This window comes from Heterodontus francisci, chromosome 27 (assembly GCF_036365525.1).
Source record: "Heterodontus francisci isolate sHetFra1 chromosome 27, sHetFra1.hap1, whole genome shotgun sequence".
Classification (NCBI taxonomy): domain Eukaryota; kingdom Metazoa; phylum Chordata; class Chondrichthyes; order Heterodontiformes; family Heterodontidae; genus Heterodontus; species Heterodontus francisci.
Window position 1 is genome coordinate 33,045,845 of NC_090397.1, and position 22,421 is coordinate 33,068,265.

General features: G+C 44.5%; 1 protein-coding gene across 4 annotated transcripts in view; it reads right to left on the reverse strand.

The window, feature by feature from the left end:
- cerk (ceramide kinase) overlaps positions 1–9,339 on the reverse strand; it is an 81,537-nt gene extending 72,198 nt beyond the window's left edge. For 2 of the 4 annotated variants that reach the window (XM_068059131.1, XM_068059130.1), the window contains exons 1-2: positions 9,028–9,339; positions 1,448–1,519 (exon numbers count right to left, since the gene is read on the reverse strand). In XM_068059131.1, the coding sequence (XP_067915232.1) occupies positions 1,448–1,519; positions 9,028–9,157 (202 nt within the window). In that variant the 5' untranslated portion in view covers positions 9,158–9,339. The remainder of the gene's footprint in view (positions 1–1,447; positions 1,520–9,027) is intronic. The other 2 variants (XM_068059133.1, XM_068059132.1) reach the window with 1 other exon arrangement.
- Positions 9,340–22,421: the final 13,082 nt, after the last annotated feature.

Sequence of the window (22,421 nt, forward strand, 5' to 3'; positions counted from 1 at the left end):
TGCCCAGCTTCATTGCCAAAGACTAAATATACGATTACGCCCCCCTCTCGTTGGACTTGTTCCGTGGTGGTTAAAAAGGTTCTCTTGAATGCAGTTCAAGAATTTTGTGCCCTCTGTGTCCTTCACACTGTTTGTATCCCAGTTGATATTAGGGTAGTTGAAATCCCCAACTATTATTACCCTATAGTTTTTGCACTCAAAAATTTGTCTACATATTTCTTCTATCTCCTGTCCACTATTTTGGTCTATAGTACACTCCTAGTAGTGTGGCTGCCCCTTTTTTTTTTATTTCTTAGCTCAACCCATATGGCCTCATTTGATGATTTCATCCGTCCTCACAGCTGTTATTGATTCCTTAACCAATAATGCGACACCCCCTCCTTTTTATCCCCCCTCTCTATCCCACCTGCCATTCTTGCCCCTCTTTAAGCCAAGTTTTCATTATAGCAACGATATTGCATTGCCACGTGTCTATCTGTGCGCTCAGCTCATTGGCTTTATTTGCTATATTCCTTGCATTTAAATAAATACCCTTTAACAATGCCAAATTCCTGTGCTGCACACCTTTTAGTCTTTGCTGCTTCTGTCTTTCAGAGTCGCTCGCTAATTTTCTGCCTCCTGGACCTTGCCCTGAAATTGTCCTTTCTGAAACTGTCATCAGATTCCCATCCCCCTGCCAAACTAGTTTAACCCACTCCCAACAGCATCAGCAAACATTTCTGCAAGGATATTCATCTCAGTCCTGTTCAGGTGACGACCGTCTGGCTTGTACAGGTCCCACCTTCCCCAGAACCAGTCCCAACGTCCCAGAAATCTGAAGCCCTCCTTCCTGCACCATTTCTCCAGCCATGCATTTATCTGGTGTATTCTCCTATTTCCAAACTCACTAGCATGTGGCCTTGGAAGTAATCCGGAAATTACTGGCTATTGGGGGAAAGCCTGGAGGCTAGAAACAAGGCTGTGAATCTCAACTTAATTGTGTATATGCATTTGTTTTCTTGGCTACCAAATGACAATTTCTACAACAATGGAACACTAAAGTTGTTGCAGAATAGTTTATTGAATAATTTCTAGATTACACAACTTACCTTTAAAGTTAAAAATAGGCAACAAAACTGAGCTACAGATACCAATAAGGTATTTTACAACAGACAATGATAATAAAGCAGAATAATCCTAACAGTCCATTACCTGAAAACAAACAGACAATATACTATATCATGTCAATTGTGGAACACTTTGCACTAGCTTAAAAGTTTCGGACAATGCATAATAATCTAACTGATCATAAAATTAGCCCACAAAGAAAGGAAAAAGATAAATAGAAAAAGTTGTTCAATATCAGGGTTGTTCACACACACAAACAAAATATTCCAACAAATAGAGTATAAGTTCCATTTTGACATAAACATACACCTTCCATGAATTACAGGAAGATGTCTCATACCTTGATTTATAGAACCAGTGAAATAGCCTGCAACATTCTTTGCTTGGCTTAGCATCTTTGTTAGGCAGGACCCTGGAAGAGTAGAAGTGGAAAACAGGACAGGTAGAGTTGTAGGTTTGTCTCCACACTACTGTTAGAATCATTCCAAACATTTATATTCATGATTAGATCCAGTTAAATGTGTTCAGTGAACAATTTTGTTAAATATTAGTATCAAATAAAGCACTGATTAATTATGTTCATTAGTTGGCTTTTATTATTCAGGACTTTTGTTTCAAAATTATTTTGAAAAAGGAATACAAACACACTACAATCGCCCAACTGGATAATCCCCCACCACCACAGCAACTATTCTTTGCTCCAATGAGTTTTCGCTTTGAAAACTGAGCTTTACCTTTTTAAAAAAATCAGTTATTGGATATGCAAGCCTAGTTTAGGTCCTTGCTCCACCAGGTGGTTCAGTTGTCATCCAACCCTGACAAATCACACAAAAGACAAAGGATCGCACTAAAAATGTGTTACACAGCAGTGATTTTTCCTCATCAAACAAAATGCGGTAGCAGTTAACAATATTTAAAAGAAATTGTGCACTCAAACTTTTCACAAAATTGCAAGAATATCAAAGCAAGTAACCATTTAGGCAAGTAACGAAGAAATAAATTAATCTCCAATGATACTTTTCAACATTATGGAACTTCAAAGAACGTTTTGTTGAAATTGTAGCTGAATACTATACACAGATTTATCTTCAACCTCGCCGTCCTTACAATTCTTGATGCAGGAGAATATAAAAAGAGCAGACTGGTTTTACAGAACTGCTTTAATTTTCCTTCCAAAATAAAACTGTGGCCAATGCAAGAACCCATAGGCAAGAATGCATGTGTGGGCTTCTACTGGTGCCCACTTGCATGTTTGTGCATATGTGCTGATGCCTAAAGTCAAAAAAAAAACTTCCTTGCTTTCCCTTCCAGGTGGAAATTAAAGCTAGTTTGGGGACATTGACCCATGACAATTTTTTAAAAAATTGTCACACAAGTGTAGTGTCAAAGCCAAAAATTTCTGGCCCAGTGATTTTTCCTTTTAGGTTGATAATCCAACCCGGCCAATTACCGCCCCATCAGCCTACTCTCTATCATCAGCAAAGTGAAGGAAGGTGTCATCAACAGTGCCATCAAGCAGCACTTGCTTAGCAATAACCTGCTCAGTGACGCTCAGTTTGGGTACCGCCAGGGCCACTCAGCTCCTGACATTACAGCCTTGGTTCAAACATGGACAAAAGGGCTGAACTCCAGAGGTGAGGGGATAGTGACTGCCCTTGACATCAAGGCAGCATTTGACCGAGTATGGCATCAAGGAGCCTCAGCAAAACTGAAGTCAATGGGAATCGGGGGGAAAACCCTCCGCTGGCTGGAGTCATACCTAGCGCAAAGGAAGATGGTTGTGGTTGTTGGAGGTCAATCATCTGAGCTCCACGACATCTCTGCCGGAGTTCCTCAGGGTAGTGTCTTAGAACAAAGAACAAAGAAAATTACAGCACAGGAACAGGCCCTTCGGCCCTCCAAGCCTGCGCCGATCCAGATCCTCTATCTAAACCTGTCGCCTATTTTATAAGGGTCTGTATCGCTTTGCTTCCTGCCCATTCATGTATCTGTCTAGATACATCTTAGGCCCAACCATCTTCAGCTGCTTCATCAATGACCTTCCTTCAATCATAAGGTCAGAAGTGGGGATGTTCGCGGATGATTGCACAATGTTCAGCACCATTCGTGACTCCTCAGATACTGAAGCAGTCCATGTAGAAATGCAGCAAGACCTGGACAATATCCAGGCTTGGGCTAATAAATGGCAAGTAACATTCGCGCCACATAAGTGGCGGGCAATGTCCATCTCCAACAAGAGAGAATCTAACCATCTCCCCATGACATTCAATGGCATTACCATCGCTGAATCCTCCACTAACATCATCCTAGGGATTACCATTGACCAGAAACTGAACTGGAGTAGCCATATAAATACAGTGGCTACAAGAGCAGGTCAGAGGCTAGGAATCCTGATGCGAGTAACTCACCTCCTGAACGCCCCGAAGCCTGTCCACCATCTACAAGGCACAACTCAGGAGTGTGATGGAATACTCTCCACTTGCCTGGATAGGTGCAGCTCCAACAACACTCAAGAAGCTTGACACCATCCAGGACAAAAGCAGCCCGCTTGATTGGCACCTCATCTACAAACATTCACTCCCTCCACCACTGACGCACAGTGGCAACAGTGTGCACCATCTACAAGATGCACTGCAGCAATGCACCAAGGCTCCTTAGACAGCACCTTCCAAACCCGCGACCTCGACCAACTAGAAGGACAAGGGCAGCAAATACATGGGAACACCACCACCTGCAAGTTCCCCTCCAAGTCACACACCATCCTGACTTGGAACTATATCGCTGTTCCTTCACTGTCACTGGGTCAAAATCCTGGAACTCCCTTCCGAACAGCACTGTGGGTATAACTACCCCAAATGGACGGCAGCAGTTCAAGAAGGCAGCTCACCACCACCTTCTCAAGGGCAATTAGGGATGGGCAATAACGGCTGGCCTGGCCAGCATCGCCCACATCCCATGAATGAATAAAAAAAAAAGTTTGTTGTTACTTCTGTCCTGCTGAAGGAAGATCAGATGTGTGTGAAATTGGTGTCCAAGTGACTTCAGTTAGATCTTTCAATAGCTACTATAATTCTACAAACTTAAATTTGAACCAATTTTCATCCTTTCAGATGGAACTTGCAAATGTAACATTCAAGAATTGTAGTTTAATGTTAGAATGTCTAAATCACCAGCTATTTGGGACTTCTGTTAGAATGCACTAAGCTACAAGAAATACTTCAAAATTTTCTCGAGACATATCCTTGAATACTCGTCAGATTGATAAAGCCCCACTTGAATCCTCCAGGTTATGCCTTTAACACTCTTGCAAGTCTGCACACAGGTTTGAAATGTGCATCTCAGACTGTACAATATAGGCTAAACCTCAAAAGAACTGCAAAACAAAACTTAATTTGCTACCTTTATCGAATATTTAAATGGTACCCCTGCAGATAGGTGCTCGGTTTCAAAACTACGATGGTTAGGTCTCCATGATATCACAAATTACAGATTCTGGGACAAAGTAAAAGTTCAAGTGGAAAAAGATGAACTAACTGCAATGTGAAGTTTTCAATTAGTAGAGTTACAGTTCCTTCCTCCCTCAAAAATAATCCAGATTGATTGGTTATCAGAAACTTACAACAGTAAAAAGGAAGTGAGCATTGTTCATGTTTCTCTAAAAATGTTTCCCAATGCACAAGCAGAAAACATGCCAGAGCGAAACATGAATGAGATCAAAGCAATGCATGAGAATCCACAGGCAAATAAAAAATAAAAAGAGTTTGACAAACCCAAATAAAGCTCAAGAACACAGTAGCCAGCTAGCATTAATTGCTGTGACTGGGTTCTGCATTTTCATTTATAGAAATGCTGTGCTTTCTCTAGACCTTTGCTCTTCTGCATGCAAACTGTTCATAAATACAATAGCAATAGCCAAGTTCTACACAGACATTACCCACAGGAACCCATGTAGCCTGACTTAAAGGCCTCAAAGAAACCAACTTTACAGGAGCGAAATCACAAATTTGAAACTTGGATACCAGAGATTGCATTATAGAGTAACAATATGATCCGACAAATTGAAATAGAGTATTTCAGTGAATAAAAAGCTTGACAATGCCTGTCTCCGCCCCTGCCTCAGCTCATCTACTGCGGAAACCCTCATCCTGGTCTTAGTTACCTCAGCACTGGACAACTTCACTGCTCTCCTGGCCAGCCTTCCACCTTGCACCCCTTGAAAATGAATACCTTCAAAATTCTGCAGCATGTATCTTAACTCCTATCAAGTCCCCTACACCCGAGTTTGCTAACCTACACTGACTCCTGTTTGAGCAAAACCTCGATTTTAAAATTCTCATCCTTGTTTGCAAATTTCACTACAGCTTCACCTCCTCCCTATCTCTGAAACCTCCTCCAGCCATACAACCCTCAGATTTCTGTGCTCCTCCAATTCTGGCCTCTTGGGTATCCCCAACTTTCTTCCCTTTGCTATTGCTGGCCATGCCTTTAATTAATAAGACCCTAAGCTCTAGCATTCCTTCCCTAAACCTCTCCGCCTCTTTACCACACTCTCTTTTAGTATTCTCCTTGCAACCGACCTCTGATCAAGCTTTTGATCACCTGCCCTTATACCTCCTTATCAAATTGGTATCAAATTTTGTTCGATAACATGCCCTGTGAAATGCCTTGGAACTCTTTTCTACATTAAAGACACGAGTTAAATGCAGGTTGTTTTACGGTTGTGCTTATTCACTTAATCTTCGAAGCATCATGAAAAGTATCATGTAATTTGGAACCGACTCACCTACACGGGCGGCACAGTGGTTAGCACCGCAGCCTCACAGCTCCAGCGACCCGGGTTCGGTTCTGGGTACTGCCTGTGTGGAGTTTGCAAATTCTCCGTGACCGCGTGGGTTTCCGCCAGGTGCTCCGGTTTCCTCCCACAGACAGACTTGCAGGTTGATTGGTAAATTGGCCATTGTAAATTGCCCCTAGTGTAGGTAGGTGGTAGGAGAATGGTGGGGATGTGTTAGGGAATATGGGATTAATGTAGGATTAGAATAAATGGGTGGTTGTTGGTTGGCACAGACTCGGTGGGCCGAAGGGCCTGTTTCAGTGCTGTATCTCTCTGTGACTATGACTCTATGACCCCAAATGAAAAATACAGGATATATTTATTGCGGTGTGTATTTATAGTAAAATAACAAAAAGCCCCAAAGCTTTACAGGTTACACACAAACCTGCAAAGATGTGGCTTCTATTTCACTGGACTAGTGTTTCCAAACAACCACAGAGAGCTGTTTTTTACAACTAAACTTGTTGCAGTGCAATTTTTCCATATTGACAATAACATGGCAACTCCACAACTGCAAATACTAATCCATCTCCCTGTGCAACATCCAAGGCCATTTCACATGATGATAACTCATGCCACTTCACCACACCCCCCATTTCCCATAATTCTCATGAGAAATACACAGCTGTCTGTACAAAACTCATGAAATAAAGTCCAGGAAACATTGGATTTGTAAAAATTTTCAAAAATCCAACACACTAATTTTAAATACAAAGTGACTCCTGACAACACAAAGGCCCGCTGACGTCAGAGTGCTCCAACCTGCACACATGTACAAACAGTTTCCTGCGTGCTGAGATGCTGCGCATGCGCAGCCTACGTCTTGCCTTGCCAGGACTAACTGACGCAGGTGCAGGAAAACACTAACTGGCGCATGTGCAGGAAAATGCTCTTGCCCCTCACTCGAGGCCGCTCGCTCCCTGCTCCCCCCCACCCCCGCTCTCCAGCTGCTCACTCCTTGCTCTGCCCACCCCCACTCTCTGGCTGCTCACTCCCCGCTCTCCCCACCCTTGCAGATGCAAGCTCTAGGCTGCGGGCCGCTTCCCTCCTCTTGGCCACTTGCTCCGCCCGAAGAAGCAAAGCAGCCTGCAAGGGACAACGGGGCGATGTGGAAGCAAGTGGCCGAGAGGAGGGAAGCAACCCACGGCCTAAAGCTAGTGGTAGGACGGATGGGAGCAGGAGGGGTGGGGTTGCGGGCCACAGAGTTTTTGGGGGGGGGGGGGGAAAGAGAGGGGGGCGGACTGAACAACCAGAGCGGGATGGCACAGAAACATCACAGAATTAAGGAGGATGTGCAGCACTATCAGAGGTGCTGTCCTTCTGATGAGACTTTAAATAATGCAATGTTCTCCCCGTATCAAACATGTCCATTGTATGCTGCCATGGATTGAAGTTGTTTTTCTGTGATAAATTAAACAGCGCCATCTTTAATCCTGCCAGCTGCCTGGATGTGTCAGACAGTAACATTTCAGTGAAATAGTCTGCATTGGCACATGCACTAGTACAGGGCCACCTAGTGGTTGCATTCTCAGCAAACACAGCCTTTTACATAATGACAAATGGTTGTAAAAAGTTATTTTTTACCAAAGTGTGAAAGATTGCCCCTGAAAATGTTTATTTCATCTTTAAATACGAAACAAAAAATTATTTCCAATCTTCTCCCAAGCCTATCAAGAAATCAATGCCTTGCTGTTGGATGGTTCACTAGATGCAGTTTTTCCTCTGGGACTTTACTGGCTATTAATAAAGTGGCTATCATTCAAGTGTACACCTTACAGCAAGTGCCTGCAGTCTACTGAAAAACATTTCAGCTGAAGCAGATATTCTTCTCACCTGACGTGCATAGGTGTGCACTTCTGACAGGAGTTGCTGTACAGTGATCAAGTGTGGAAACTCTGCTTAAATCCCCCATTACCCAGAGGCAATGGTGCCAATGGCAGCTGTTCAATTTTTAATCAAATTTGGGACTTTACAGGTCTGATTGGCTAACTCTGTTTTTAGTTTCATCCTTCAAATAAAGTGCCTCCATTACCAATTAATCAAAAATCTATTAAAATATTCACTTCCTAGTCTCAAAAAAACAAACTTTAAACAGTCACATAGAAACCAAGAATGACAAAGATTTGGCATCTACATTAGTGCACATTTCACACTGCGGTGAAGCCAGAACATCTTATTTTCTGTTAACCAAATTAAGACTACTTAAATTATTGGTTTCAAATTCAGTGTCTGTTTTGGAATGTTTCCTGATAATCAACTAAGGGAGCTTCAAAGTTAATTTTCACTGAAAACCAAGTGAATAACTGCACTGGAACCATTGTGTGAACAGCACTGCAACAAGTCTGAAATGCCTAAACACAATTATAAAGAAAACATTCAAATGTTGATATTTTGATCAAATATCTAGCACAGTCCAACTTTATTTACTGTAATTCTAGGAGATGGACAAAAGGATGAATTTATTACTTATTGTAACAGCTCAAATATTTGATATTGACAAACATGTAGCGGTCCAGTGCATCTTTTAAACAGCTGAACTGGATTTTAAAAAAAAATGCATCGCCGTTTCCTGTGCCCACTCAGTATGAACTGAAGATAATTCCATTAAACTACTATTTTAGGTGTATTAGACGATATAGCAAATAGGATGGAGAGAAACCCGCAACGAGAGAATAGATGTAAAAAAGTATCAAAGTCTATTGAATAAAGTCCATTCAATTTTGGAACTTTGGAACTGCAATAAATACATGATGGGGTGGGGGGGGGGGGGTGCGTCTGGAGTTAAGTTTAGGCAGACGGGTTGCGAACCGCCAGATTTCAGAGCATTGTAATCGGTTAGAAATACATTAATCCTATTTTTAATGTGGCTTTTCGCACAAACACAGCCATTACCACCGGGTTCAGCCGGCCAGGCTCACTCACCTTGGCTGACACCACAGACACTACCGTCTGTTTTACTGACGATCAACGAACAATCAACACCTTCCCACCCACCCCGAACCCCCTTCCCCAAATACACAACAGCTGCTTCTCATTCTCTCCCCGTCCGAACGACACAAGACACCGAGCAGTGGCTCTTGCCTCACCTCCTCCGACCAAGGAGAGTTTCCTCAAGCGCAGCGGCTGCCAGGACAAAACGGAGTCGGTTAAGGTAACTTCGAACGGCTGGTTATTGACTAACAAGTGCGAAAGCAGCAGCGGGGGGGTCCGCTCCATGGCTGGCCGGGAAGTAATGTTACGATCTGTAATGATGTTTGCTGGGGAGGGGGTTAAGGACAACGGCTCGGTTTGGTTGTCAGGGCGCGATCATTCCGCTGTGCATCGCCGGTGCCTCTTGTCCTCCCTGTTGTTCTCCGTCGTCCTGCGAACGGTTCTCTCCTCCGCGCTCGCGCGCCGTGCTTCCGTCACCACGTCGGTGGTGAGCCTGGTCAACGGCCAGACGCGAGGAGGGGCGTGGCCAGGATTCCTTCACGCTGACTCCGCATCTGAATGGCTGCTCGACCATGGACGATGTTCGTTGGTAAATTCCTATTTAATGTGAATGAGTGGCGAGAAATGTCTTGTTCTGACCAAAACTGTCAACCTGTCTTTCTCATTGTACAATCTCTGTTTGCAATATGTTGGTTGTTTCTTACAGTGAGTCTGGGGAATTAATAGTGAGATGGCAGATGAATTGAACAGGTATTTGGCATTGGTCTTCACTATCGAGGATACAAGTAACATGCCAGTATTAGCTGTAAGTCAGCTGTAACTCAAGAAAATTACAATCACCAGGGAAGTGGTACTGATGAAATTGTTGGAGCTGCGGGCTGACAAGTCCCTGGGTCCCGATGAACTTTATCCCAGGGTCTTAAAAGAAGTGGCTCGTAAGATAGTTGACGTGTTGGTCTGAATTTTCCAAAATTACCTAGATTTGGGGAAAGTTCCATTAGCTTGGAAAATAGTGAATGTAACTCTTTTATTCAAAAAGGGAGGGAGATGGAAAGCAGGAAATTACAGGCCAGTTAGCTTAATATCTGTCTTAGGGAAAATGTTAGAAGCTATTATTAAAGATGTAGGGCACTTAGAAAAACTGAAGGTAATCAGGCAGAGTCAACATGGTTTTGTGACAGGGAAATCATGTTTAACCAATTTATTGGAGTTCTTTGAGGGAGTTACATGCACTATGCATAAAGGGTGGATGTATTGTACTTAGATTTCCAGAAGGCATTTGCTAAAGTGCCAAAGGTTATTGCAGAAAATAAAAGCTTATGGTGTAGGGGGTAACCTATTGGCATGGATAGAACATTAGATAGCTAATAGGAAACATAGTCGGCATAAGTGGGTCTTTTTCTGGTTGGCAAGATGTAATGAATGGTGTGCCACAGGGATCTGTGCTGGGGCCTTAACTTTTCCAATTTATATAAATGACTTAGATGAAGGGACCAAAGGTATGGTTGCTAAATTTGCTGATGACATAAAGATAGGTAGGAAAGTAACTTGTGAAGAGGACATGAGGCATCAAAGGGAGAGATAGATTAAGTGAGTGGGCAAAGATCTGGCCAATGGAGTATAATGTGGGAAAATGTGAAATTGTCCATTTCGGCAGGAAGAATAAAAATGAAACATATTATCTAGATGGTGAGAAATTGCAGAGCTCTGAGATGCAGAGGGATCTGGGTGTCCTACTGCATGAATCACAAAATGTTATTCTGCAGGTTCAGCAAGTAATTAGGAAAGCTAATAGAATGTTATCGTTTATCACGAGGGGAATTGAATATAAAAGCAAGGAGGTTATGCTTCAGCTATACCGGGCATTGGTGAGACCATATCTGGAGTACTGTGTACAGTACTGGTCTCCTTATTTAAGGAAGGATGTAAATATGCTGGAAGCAGTTCAGACAAGGTTTACTAGATTAATCTCTGGAATGAGCGGGCTGTCTTACGAGGAAAGATTGGACAGGCTAGGCTTGTATCCGCTGGAATTTAGAAGAGGAAGAGGCGACTTGATTGAAACATATAAGATCCTGAAGGGTCTTGACAGGGTGGATGTGGAGACGATCTTTTCCCTTGTGGGAGAAATCTAGAACTAGGGATCTTCTTCTTCTTTGGCCTCCTTGTCTCGAGACACAATGGGTAAGCGCCTGGAGGTGGTCAGTGGTTTGTGAAGCAGCGCCTGGAGTGGCTATAAAGGCCAATTCTAGAGTGACAGACTCTTCTACAGATGCTGCAGACCAAATTGGTTGTCGGGGCTGTTACGCAGTTGGCTCTCCCCTTGCGCTTCTGTCTTTTTTCCTGCCAACTGCTAAGTCTCTTCGACTCGCCACACTTTAGCCCCGCCTTTATGGTTGTCGCCAGCTCTGGCGTTCACTGGCAACTGTGATCAATGTCACAGATGTCTTTAAAGCGGTGACATGGACGGCCGGTGGGTCTGATACCAGTGACGAGCTCGCTGTACAATGTATCCCTGGGGATCCTGCCATCTTCCATGTGGCTCACATGGCCAAGCCATCTCAAGCGCCGCTGGCTCAGTAGAGTGTATATGCTGGGGATGTTGGCCGCCTCGAAGACTTCTGTGTTGGAGATACGGTCCTGCCACCTGATGCCAAGGATTCTCCGGAGGCAGCGAAGATGGAATGTTTTGAGATGTTGCTCTTGGCTGACATACGTTGTCCAGGCCTCACTGCCATAGAGCAAGATACTGAGGACACAGGCTTGATACACGCGCACTTTTGTGTTCCGTGTCAGTGCGCCATTTTCCCACACTCTCTTGGCCAGTCTGGACATAGCAGTGGAAGCCTTTCCCATGCGCTTGTTGATTTCTGCATCGAGAGACAGGTTACTGGTGATAGTTGAGCCTAGGTAGGTGAACTCTTGAACCACTTCCAGAGCGTGGTCGCCGATATTGATGGATGGAGCATTTCTGATGTCCTGTTCCATGATCTCCGTTTTCTTGAGGCTGATGGTTAGGCCAAATTCGTTGCAGGCAGCCGCAATCCTGTCAACGAGTCTCTGCAGACACTCTTTTGTGTGGGATGTTAATGCAGCATCGTCAGCAAAGAGGAGTTCCATGAAGAGGACTTTCTGTACTTTGGTCTTCGCTTTAAGACGGGCAAGGTTGAACAACCAGTCACCTGATCTTATGTGGAGGAAAATTCCTTCTTCTGAAGACTTGAACGCATGTGAGAGCAGCAGGGAGAAGAAGATCCCAAACAGTATAGGTGCGAGAACACAGTCCTGTTTCACACCACTCAGGATAGGAAAGGGGTCTGATGAGGCACCGCTATGCTGAATTGGGCCTTTCATATTGTCATGGAATGAGGTGGTGATACTGAGTAGCTTTGGTGGACATCCGATCTTTACGAGTAGTCTGAAGAGACCACGTCTGCTGACAAGGTCAAAGGCTTTGGTGAGATCAATGAAAGCAACATAGAGGGGCATCTGTTGTTCGTGGCATTTCTCCTGCAGCTGGCGAAGGGAGAACAGCATGTCAGTGGTGGATCGCTCTGCTTGAAAGCCACACTGTGCCTCAGGGTAGACACGCTCAGCCAGCTTCTGGAGCCTGTTTAAAGCGACTCGAGCGAAGACTTTCCCCACTATGCTGAGCAGGGAGATTCCACAGTAGTTGTTGCAGTCACCGCGGTCACCCTTGTTCTTATAGAGGGTGATGATATTGGCATTGCGCATGTCCTGTGGTACTGCTCCCTCATCCCAGCACAGGCAAAGCAGTTCGTAGAGTGCTGAAGGTATCGCAGGCTTGGTACTCTTGATTATTTCGGGGGTAATGCCGTCCTTCCCAAGGGCTTTTCCACTGGCTAGAGAATCAATGGCATCACTGAGTTCCGATTTTGTTGGCTGTCGTCCAGCTCATCCATGACTGGCAGAGATTGGGCTGCATTGAAAGCAGTCTCAGTGACAACATTTTCCCTGGAGTACAGTTCTCGGTAGTGCTCCACCCAGAGGTCCATTTGCTTGCGTTGGTCAGTGATTGTGTCCCCTGATTTAGACTTGAGGGGGGGGTGCGATCTTCCTGATGGTTGGCCCAAAAGCTTTCTTAATGCCATCATGCATTCCTCTGATGTTTCCGGTGTCGGAGGCCAGCTGAATATGACTGCATAGGTGTTGCCAGTAGTCATTTGCGCAGTGCCTGGCTGTTCTTTACGCAGCGCCTCTGGCTGCTTTAAGTGCTATGGATGTTAACTCGCTCGGGGCTTTCATGTAGTTCAACAGTGCAATGCGCTTAGCGGCTATAACAGGTTCCAGCTCTTCAAAGCGAGATTAAAACCAGTCTGCATTCTACTTCACACGTTTGCCATTGGTGGTCATTACTGAGTCATAGATGGTGCCTCTGATGTGGGCCCACTTGGTCTCTACATCCCCTGTGGGAGTGTTTTGAAGGGCTTTTTCAAGTGAATTTAGAAACTTATGTAACAGCTGTGGATAAGAAATTCTGCTAGGGTTGACGCATGGGTGGCCCTTCTGCTTGGAGTGATGCAGCTTCTTTGGTTTGAGTCTTACCTTGCTGCACATCAGGGAGTGGTCGGTGTTGCAGTCTGCACTGTGGAAGCTGCATGTGATTTGAACGCTGTTTAAAGAGACTCGCCTTGTGACGATGAGGTCCAGTTAGTGCCAACAACGTGATCTTGGGTGCCTCCATGAAACCTGGTGACAGGGTTTAGTGTGAAAGAACGAGTTGGTGAATCAGAGCTTGTGATAGGTACACAACTCAAGCAGTCTCTGTCCATTCTCATTCATCCTTCCAACGCCATAGCGCCCAAGGCAGGAGGGCCATGAGTCATGGTCAGCCCCAACCCTGGCATTAAAGTCCCCCAGCAGTAACAGGTGTTTGGTGTTGGGGATGCTACTAATGATATTATGGAGTTCCTCGTAGAACTGGTCTTTAGCTTCAGGTGGGGAGCAGAGTGTTGGAGCATAGATGCTGAGTAGGTGTACTGGACCAGAGGTGGTGAGCAGTCGGATGGACAGTATGCGTTCCGATCCATTTGAGGGAGGCTCTATCATGCTGAGCAAGGAGTTTCTGATGGCGAAGCCCACTCCACGCTGTCTTGGTTCTTCAGGATCCCTACCCTGCCAGAAGAAGGTGTAGTCTTGCTCTCTTAGAGATCCGCTTGCAGGGAGGCATGTCTCCTGAGGTGCTGCAATGTCCACATTGAGTCTACTGAGCTCGTTGTTAATGATGGCGGTCTTCCGAGAATTGTTGATTTGTGTAAGGTCTTCCGATAGGCCAGGACACATAGTTCTGACGTTCCAGCTTGCAAAACGAAGGGCTGGTAGCTTCTTTCCTTTTTATGTCGTGCTGTGTGGTGCGGTGTTACAGTCCACTTGTTGGGCAATGACCCTGAGCTCCAAGCACCCATTGAAGCAGGTGGACTGTGGCGGGACAGAACCCTACTGACCGGGGGCTGCCCGGTTTGAGGCAGGCGGTAGCTGTCCAGTGAGATGCGACGACCTCTCCCACCGACAAAGGCAACCCGTGGCGCCCAATCTCTACGCCAATTGAGCTGGACTTATAACACATAACTGCTGCCTTCCATGTTGTTTTGGTCGCTGTGAAGCGACTATGGAGTGCCCTCTCCATGACGCATGCCTGGGCGGATGTATGGAGGTTGTGAGTTGCCCAAGCGTCAAAATCCCCCCTCTCGGCCTTCCTGGTGGGCTCCAAAGGAGTGCAGAGCATGACGTTTGGCGCCGGTATGACTGCAAGAACTGCTGGAAACATGCCAAAGATGACACATGACCGCCTTCGGGGTTACGCTCTGGATTCTCTGTTTGGGTTTACTCCCTTAGCCTAGGTCTCTCCCAAGACGCCCACAAGGAGTGGGATTGTTAGTGCCCCTGCTCAGGGATAAGTGGATGCCGGTGGGAGGGGGTGCGAGGGGGAGGGGCGAGGGGGAGAGGGAAGCAGGTGGGAATGGGGCTGCAATGGGGTGGGGAAGGGAGTGCGAGGGGGTGGGGCTGCAGGGAAAGGGGGTGCGAGGAGAAGATAGGGGGAGGGGGTGCAGGGAAAGGGGGCGCGAGGGGGGAGCTGGGGAGGGGGTGGGGAAAGGGGGTGCAGGTAATAAAACATTTCATCAGCTCCCACACAATGCGGTCCCCATGTAAAGTTGGGGTTGCCTTGTGTAGTTTCAACCTGGACAAAAAAGTTTGCCGGTCTAATTTAAAAAAAAATTAAAACTATCGTGATTTATTTGCGATATTTTCTTCTAAGATTCTTGGAATGAAATTGATCCTGCCAGGTCTACCCCTCACTTGCTGCACCAAGAATTTTGGGGAGCAGGGGCTTTTAATGCCTTTTACTCTCCATGTGGGGGAGGTGAGCTGGGAAGGAAGGTGGTGTAGGGGGAAGGAGGGAGGCGTCTGGCGGGGGTTGCGACCCCGGTGAGCGGGCCAGCCCACAGCCTGCACGGCCTCCTCGATATCAGCGTCCTCCAGGCTGACGCTGCGCTCATGGTCACCATCAAGCTGACGGGGGAACTTCTTTCCCGGCTCCCAGCAGTGACGGTGGAAGGACGACTGAGGCCGGATTGAGGCCCTGAGGTGGTCGTCGAGGTTTCTTCAGGAGCCTGGTCGTCCCATACCTTCCACATCTGCACGATGAAAAACGGTGCCCAGCACACCACATGAGCCAACACGACGACCTCTTGATCACTAAGTTGATAATTAAGCAATATGCATTCTTGGGTTTCTGCTAGGAATCTTCAGACTCTAATCTTGGGCACCTGAGTGTATAATCCTTTGTGAACCCCCCGGACCATCAAGAGATGTATTAACATATTCCCCCAAATAGTCCCACAAATAGCGAATAAATAACTTTAAAGGCAACAGTAACATACCAAATTGATAGAGTGGAAACCCTCAATATACAAGTAGCTCATATGCCATGCAATAGTTGTTCTTAGTACAGATCAAGAAGTTTTCAAGTTCAACTAGGGATCACAGTTTAAAAATAAGGGGTCACCCATTTAAGACCGAGATGAGAAAATTTTTCTCAGGGTTGTGAGTCTTTGGAACTCTCTTCCTCAAAAGGCGGTGGAAGCAGAGACTTTGAATATTTTTAAGTCAGAGGTAGTTAGATTCTTGATAAGTGGTGGTGGGGGTGGGGGGGGGGGGGGGTGGCGTTGAAAGGTTATCGGGGGTAGGCAGGAATGTGGAGTAATCAGTTCAGCCTTCCCTCAACCCTTCCTCCCACTGACTCATTGCATGGCTGCCAATCACCCTTGGCATCCCACCTGTGGCCATTCAAGTGTAATCTTTGACGCAGAGCACTGGCAGATGTTTTGATCGCTGGGTTATCATAGCAAAAGCCTGATTCTGTCCTCACTAACAAAAAACAACTGTGGCTGCCTTTCAACAATAATTCATTGGGTGTGAAATGCTTTGGGGCATCTCAAAGACGTGTTTCGGAATTATAAATGCAAGTACTAGTTCTTGCTTGAGGTGCTGGCAGATCAAAGATTCCCAGTGCATTGATTTAGTAAACGCTTTGCTGTTAGCAACCTCATCCTAGCACTGAAAGAAGCATCGGCCCTGAGTAGTGACTTGTTTCCCCTTACAGAAACCTCAACGACCTATATTTTCCACCACTTGTCTTTCTCTGGTGGCAACATAGCCTTCCTCTTCCCCAGCACCTTCTCTTTGATTTTCTCATGCTCCCCCATCTTTCCCACTTCTTTTTTAAAATATTCATTGTGAACTCCCACAGCACCCCCATCCCCACATTGACTTCCTTTACTGAGATGTCCTTTCTTTTCTCTTCCCTCAGCTTCTCCACAAAGAAACTCCTAATCTAACTTTGCCACTCTCCTAATTTATTTCCTTACCTTTCATATTACCTGCTCATCCATACTTGTGGCCACTCTCTCATCCTCATCATCTCTCATGGCCTTTCTTCACTCAAGGTTTTGAGAACTAACATGGGAATGTCTGATTTGTTTTTTAATCTCCCTTCCCACTTACATTCCCCTCCCCTTCTCAAATTTATCTCAACATTCACTCATTAAAAAAAGCTCTGCCAGTTTCCTCAAAATTTCCAACTCCCTCACCTTTGATCAATTTCCATCTCCCTCAACCATCGCATGACAAGCGAGGCAATCTGTTTAACTGTCTTGTCTCTGCCTTCAGTGGCCTTGTACCAGCAAATTTCTCTCATGATGGGAATGCTGAAGCAGAGTTTTAGATGTTTGCACTGCTCAGTGGGGTCTCCCTGTGTTATGTCCCAGACAAAGTGTCGCGCAGCGAGAATTGCATTTGAAGGATGCAATGCAACAGCAGCAATTATCATTAAATGAGGAAAACCAGTGGGAAGGAGGAAGCACCAGAGGAACGGGGGCCGCATCAGCACCTTGCAGTCAGTGTGATTTTGATTCAGTGATTTTGCTGAGCTTCTCACATTCCTGTTCAGAGAACTTACTGAGCCCCTTTGTTACTTTCTTCCCCCTCCCTTCATCCTGCACTGAAGAACATTCAAACCATTTAGTCAGCTTTTATATCAATGACATTGAATACAAACTCAGATGCTGCTATGAAACATACCGCAGACCAAGGTGTCAAATGTGATAAAGATGTTTAATTTAATAAAAGCAAAATACTGCAGATGCTGGAAATCTGAAATAAAACAAAAAGTGCTGGAAAATACTCAGCAGGTCTGGCAGCATCTGTGGAGAGAGAAGCAAAGTTAATGTTTCAGGTCAGTGACCTTTCATCAAAAGTTCTGATGCAGTGGTGAAATTCTTTGGCCCACCTTCCAATACGCCGCACAACTGTTTGTGTGAGGTCAGCAGTATTCTTCTCTCAGTGCGTCCTCAGAGTGGTTCTTCTTCTGCAGGAGCCTCTGGTGTTAAGGCCCCGGAGGAAACAGAAAACGAGCTAGGATGGAAGAAAGAAGCTGTACATAATCAGGTGATAGTCTTGAGAATGCAGGTTGAAGTTCCTAAACTTTATACATCTATGCTGTTTGGGATACAAGTAATATGCAGACACCCTGCTTCGGTATGCTACCAGCCTGTCCTTCCCCAATGCTCATGATCCTGCCTGAAGTTCAGGCCTTCTTGCTGTGCCTTTATAAGAATGATAATGTTGCATATTCCTCTACCCATCCTATTCCTCTCCCTCGTATTATGTGCTGTGTTGTGCAAAGAGAGAGCGTGAGTGTGTCGTGAAAGGTTGAGTGGAGATGTGTGGCACTTGTGTATATATTGGAAGCATTAAAAGGTGCAGAAGAAGCAAGGTGGAATGAGGATGAAGATGTGAATATAAAGTGGTGTGTGAGATGTGAAGTGAGGAAGGAGTGGTAGCAATAGTTGGTTGTATATGTGGTAGCATGTGAGAAGAGATTGATGCTAACGAATCATACACTGTTAACAGCACACAAGGAGGCCATTTGTCCTGTTGTGGCCGTGCCGACTCTGCAAAAGCTGCTCAGCTAATGTATGGTGTGAAGAGAGGAAAGGAAGAGATGTGAGTGTTTGGAAGGAGAAGAGCTGTTTTAGTATGTTGAAGGAGTGATGGAGGGGAGGGAATAATTGACAATGGTAAGGGAGCGGAGTGTTGAGAGATGCTGGTGCAAGAGGTGGAAAGATAAAGAAGTGTACTCACCCTTCCTGCTCTTGCAAGACCACTAAGTTTCTTTCGACATTGAATCCAGGTCCTGGTTTGCCACCTGCCCCATCTGCTGGATTCCCTCCACAAGTTAAAATTGGGGCTATATGAAAGCTGGTGGGCTCGATGATGAAGGTAATCACTATCACGAGAGAAAAATTATTGGGAAAACTAATGAGACTAAAGGCTGACAAGTCCCCAAGACCCGATGGCCTGCATCCAAGGGTCTTAAAGGGAGTGTCTGCAGAGATAGTGGATGCATTGGTTGTAATCTTCCAAAATTCCCCAGATTCTGGTAAGGTCCCAGCAGATCTGAAAACCACAAATGCAACATATCTATTCAAGAAAGTAGGGGAGGAGGTGGTGACAGAAAGCAGGAAACTATAGGCTAGTTAGTCTAACATCTGTCATTGGATTCCAGCATTTTGCCATTGTGTAGGAAGTAGCAGCAGGGAATTTAGAAAATCATAATGCAATCAGGCAGAGTCAACATGGTTTTATGAAAGGAAAATCGTGTTTGACAAATTGTTTTAGAGTTCTTTGAGGAACAAGCAGGTTGGATAAAGGGGAACCAGTAGATATGTATTTGGACTTCCAAAAGGCATTCGAAAAGGTGATATATAAAAGGTTACTACACAAGAAAAGAGCTCATGGTGTTGGGGGTAATATATTACCATGGATAGAAGATTGGCTAACTAACCGGAAACAGAGAGTCGGGATAAATTGGTCATTTTCAGATTGGCAAACTAACTTGTGGGGTGTTACAGGGATCAGTGTTGGGGCCTCAACTATTTAAAAACTACTTGGATGAAGGGACCGAGTGTATTGCAGCCAAATTTGCGGACAGTACAAAGATAGGTCGGAAAACAAGTTGTGAGGCAGATGTCAAGTGCCTGCAAAGAGACATAGATAGGTTAAGCGGGTGGTCAAAAATTTGGCAGATGGAATATAATGTGGGAAAATGTGAGGTTGTCCATTTTGGCAGGGAAAATAGAAGAGCAGAATATTATTTACATGGAGAGAGACCGCAGATGCAGCGGTACAGAGGGATTTGGGTGTCCTTTACATGAATCACAAAAAGTTAGCATGCAGGTACAGCAAGTAATTAGGAAGGCAAATGGAATGTTGGCATTTATTGCAAGGGGGATGAAGTATAAAAGTAGGGAAGTCTTGCTACAACTGTACAGGGCATTGGTGAAACCACACTTGGATTAACAGTTTTGGTCTCCTTATTTCGGGAAGGATATACTTGCATTGGAAGCAGTTCAGAAAAGATTCACTAGGCTGATTCCTGGGAAGAAGGGGTTGTCTTATAAGGAAAGGTTTAGCCTATACTCATTGGAATTTAGAAGAATGAGAGGTGATGTTATGGAAACATATAAGATTCTGTGGGGACTTGACACGGTAGAGGACGTTTCCCCTCGTGGGGGAATCTAGAACTAAGGAGCACAGTTTCAAAGTAAGGAGCCTCCCTTTTAAGACAGAGATGAGGAGGAATTTCTTCTTTCAGGGGGTCATTAATCTTTGGAATTCTCTTCCCTAGAGAGCAGTAGAGGCTGGATCATTGAATATATTCAAGGCTGAGTTGCACAGATTTTTGATCTACAAGGGAGTCGAGCGTTAGGGGGGGCAGGCATGAAAGTGGATTTAAGGCTTCAGTCGGATTAGCCATGATCTTATTAAATGGCGGAGCAGGCTTGATGGGCCAATTGGCCTACTCCTGCTCCTAATCCTTCTGTTCTTATGTAAGGATGACCTTATCGAGTTGCAACTGGAGGGAGAGGTGAGAGCAGAAGTGCAGGAAGTGATCCAGTTGGGGATCCTGTCCATCAAAGTGGAGAGCATTTCAGAAGCTGTAGTGTAGAAGATGACATCATCAAAGCAGATGTGATGGAGACCGAGAAACTGGGAGAAATGAATGGAGTCCTTGCAGGAAGGAGTTGTCATGAGGAATTAGCCATGATGTTGTTGAAACAACTTTGTTTAAAATTTCTTTCACAGGATGTGGGTATCGCTGGCTTGGCCAGCATTTATTGCCCATCCCTAATTTATTGCCCATCCCTAATTGTCATTGAGAAGATTATGCTGTGGATATCCCATCCCCAGAGATAGCAACAAGTCCAGGAAGGAAGGGAAGGATGAGGGAGGGATCACATAGAGTTAAGGGATGGGTAGAAATCTGAAGCATAGTTCCTGAAATTTTGTAGCTCAGGGTGAGGGCAGGAAGCAACATTGACACGTAATAGAAAAGAAGCCACTAGCATTGGAACAATTGGAATTATTTTTCATTCTTACCGGGGATGGTGTCACTACATTATATCCTTATTCATGAGAATATTCTCTTTTAATGTTAAAATTCGAAAATTCAAAAGCAGATCATTGTAAAAGCAATTATATTTCCAATTGTGCAGTGACCATGGATTTCAATGAAAACAATCCTAACTGCAATATGATAGCCCATCATCTTGTACATCTTGTGGCGAGCATGGTAAATTCTTATTTTTTAATCTCACCCTTTGGATGATATTTTTGTGCCACAAATTACGAGAAATGCGAATTGGTAATGGTGCAGTGATGTTAATGGGGCATCTGGGACCTCATGACTGTTGGGTCCAATGGTATAATTCATTAAACCAATGGAATTTAAGGACAGAGAAAGAAACTGAGCAAAGGACAGAGAAAGAAATAGGGTGAATTAGTCAAACTAAGTACAGAAAAAAATATAGAGGGAATGAACAAGAGTGTATTGAGGAAAAAAAATGAGCCATTAAGGAAAAATTAAAATTTAAAAAACTTCTAGGAACAATTTACTACATGAGTAACTGCTACTTCACAGTTTCATTGTTCTCTTTGTGCCTCCAAGATTGAGTGGACAGGACCATAAATCATAGCAGTAACTGGGTACTTACGACATGAATTACCATGCCAAAATGTGGCGTAATAATGACGCAAATCCAGTAATTTCATCTTACATAATGTGGAGGCTCATGGAGAGATGGTAATTTTTTCAGTTTTGACGAGACTGGTGGAAATTGTCCAGCAATTTGTGGTGAATTGGAATTCATGGCATCCTATGCCACAAATTGCAGGCTTTTTACACATAAATGACAGGTGCCGTGAACCTACCATTATTTTTCTAGCAATTTCGGAGCTGATGCTTCATTAAAATATAGACATCTAATATAATTTGAATTAAAATGTTTGCTGCAGTTTTTACATTTTGTAACTTTTCATTTTGCAATTTCTGAATTAATTAAATCGATCTACTTAATAAATCAAACGGATATCCTATTTGTTTGTAATGTGTTGTGATAGCTTCTCTATAATTAGGGCAAGTAATTTCTCAATGACAATATTCTGTGATAAATTCTGCAAATTCCTACAAATAATGTATGCTGTGTGAATGAAAAGTTCCAAAGGTAGTGGAACTCTTGTGTACTGGGATGAGACTTTCCCCTTGCACAGAAGCAACGTCTCTGATCCACATTATTAATTTAATTCTCCAAGTTCTGCAGATGCAGTCTACTTCACATGTCATGCTATACAGCCCAAGCTTTGAAGAGTGTGCTACATGGACATATATTACAACAGTTTGATCTATAGTGTCAGAATATTGTAATTTTTAATAGCTTGATCCAAATTGCTGTAGCTTTTTCTGGACTTTGACTTTGATTTCCACACTTCTAACTCTTGATTCTTTGGCTCTAGAATTGATGTCCAATACATCACCTTCTCCTTTATTGCTTTGTGGAATGGCCTATGCTGCAAATTTCTGAGGGGGGAGGGTGGGGTGGAGAGAAAGGGAGCGAGAACTAGGGGACGGATCATTGTCTATTTCTGTTCACAGTAAAGCAGGAGTGGAGGTGGAGAGGAATATCTCCAG